General features: G+C 41.8%; 1 protein-coding gene across 1 annotated transcript; it reads left to right on the forward strand.

The window, feature by feature from the left end:
* The first annotated feature begins 1,052 nt into the window (after positions 1-1,052).
* LOC134209157 (uncharacterized) lies at positions 1,053-1,637 on the forward strand. Its single transcript, XM_062685140.1, has one exon. The coding sequence runs from the start codon at positions 1,053-1,055 to the stop codon at positions 1,635-1,637; it is 585 nt and encodes a 194-aa protein (XP_062541124.1).
* Positions 1,638-1,883: the final 246 nt, after the last annotated feature.

A 1,883-nucleotide genomic window follows, 5' to 3' on the forward strand; every position in this document is an offset into this window, starting at 1 on the left:
AAAAAAGGTCCTAAATATGTGTTTACAAATGTTCATACACGCACCCCACACAGGTGAAACATCCACTAGACAAATCAGATCCTAATCTGAAATAAATTCCATAGCGCTGCGCTGAAACATAATTATCCTGAATTTATTTCAGGATCAAATTATGTATAGGAATCAATTCTCACTGTCCTTACCCTTATGTAAGGTATAATATCTCTGGGGTTTTTCAGACACACTCGTCCCCATGTCAGCTTTTTCATACACATTTTTTTTCGATGGAGCGTAAGAGCCCCCTCTCCCAAAAGCTTACGTTATTAGTGTACAGCCCCTTACAACAAGACGCTTTGAAAAGACCTAATGCATCTAATTTGAATCAGGTTATTATCCAGAATTAACTAAACTTTTGCTAAGCGCAAAGCAATCTGATGATACTCTAGCACTGGGACAAATATGCTTGGAATTATCAATTTTGTCTTCAATTTCGCAGCATAAATGTCCCACTGAAGCAATTTCACTAAAAAAAACAGTGTTTATCCTTTGAAACATACTGAGCCATTAGAAATACACTATTTTTATCGATATGCGTTTATTAATCAAAATTTCATGGGGAAATTTAGCTACAAACTGAAAAATACGTTTCCAACTTCAATCGCATTTTTCTCAGTTGCATATTTTTCGACATGGGACAGATATGCTTGACACGGCAGTGTAGCCTATCTACAATAATAATTTGAGGAGATTCACAGTCATAATGATTGATAGGATATTATAGTGGTATCATTCTGATCCACCCTATTATAAGTTGAGTATTGCCGTGTCTGTATATATGTCATGTCAGTTTTATATAAGACAACAGTGTAAGCACACGTTCGATAATAAAGATATTTTATTCCCAAGTACTCGCCGCGGTTATTTATCGTTTTACCGGATCAGACCCCCACAATTGATGACCCCGACGCGCGCAGTTTCCGTAGTTCGCGAAGAATTCACTAAAAATTTAATGAATTTCGACCTGTATCCAGAAAAGTGAGGAAGCATTTCGAGAGGTACACGTAACCTCAAATATGACTGATCCGGACGTCGCGGCAGCAACATCATCGGTTTCGGTGAAGTTGCCCGAGTTTTGGAAAACCGATCCACATATGTGGTTTGCCCAGGCTGAAGCCCAATTTAGCCTGGCGCAAGTCACCAAAGATGAGACCAAATTTTGGCATATTATCGCTAAAATTGATCAAAGCGTCATCTGTCATGTAGCGGATCTTGTTTCTACCCCGCCGGCAGACAGTAAATACAAAGCAATTAAGGACCGACTGATTGCCCGCTTTGCATTATCTCCGCAAGCTCGGTTGGAGCAGCTTCTCAGTTCGTGCGATCTAGGAGATTTTCGTCCGACTCATCTCCTTGCCCGGATGAGTGAAATCGCAACTGGCCTGAATGTCGACGACAACCTAATGAAAATGCTCTTCTTGCAACGAATGCCCGCCAACATCAGGACCGTTTTGGCAATCAGCGATGGAAGTTTGGCAAAGCTTGCCGAAATGGCCGACAAAATGATTGACTCCTCCAACAGCTGCGTTTCGGCGGTTTCCGTTTCGACCGTCGACCGAATATGCATCATTGAGGAAGGAAATAGAGGTGCTCACAACTGAAATTCACCGATTGAAAAATGGACAGAACATGAGACGTGGTCGATCCGCTTGCAGACCTAGGGCAGTAAACGATTCGATTTGTTGGTATCATCGTAAATATGGAGCAAACGCAGAACATTGCCGCGAACCATGCTCATATGACCGTACAAAAAACTAGATTCTCACCCCTAGAGTCGGCGCGGGTGGGTGATGGATTCGAAAGTCGTCGTCTAGTGATACTGGATACCATTTCTCGATGCAAATTTC

The sequence above is a fragment of the Armigeres subalbatus genome, chromosome 2, assembly GCF_024139115.2.
Source record: "Armigeres subalbatus isolate Guangzhou_Male chromosome 2, GZ_Asu_2, whole genome shotgun sequence".
NCBI classification, from domain to species: Eukaryota; Metazoa; Arthropoda; class Insecta; order Diptera; family Culicidae; genus Armigeres; species Armigeres subalbatus.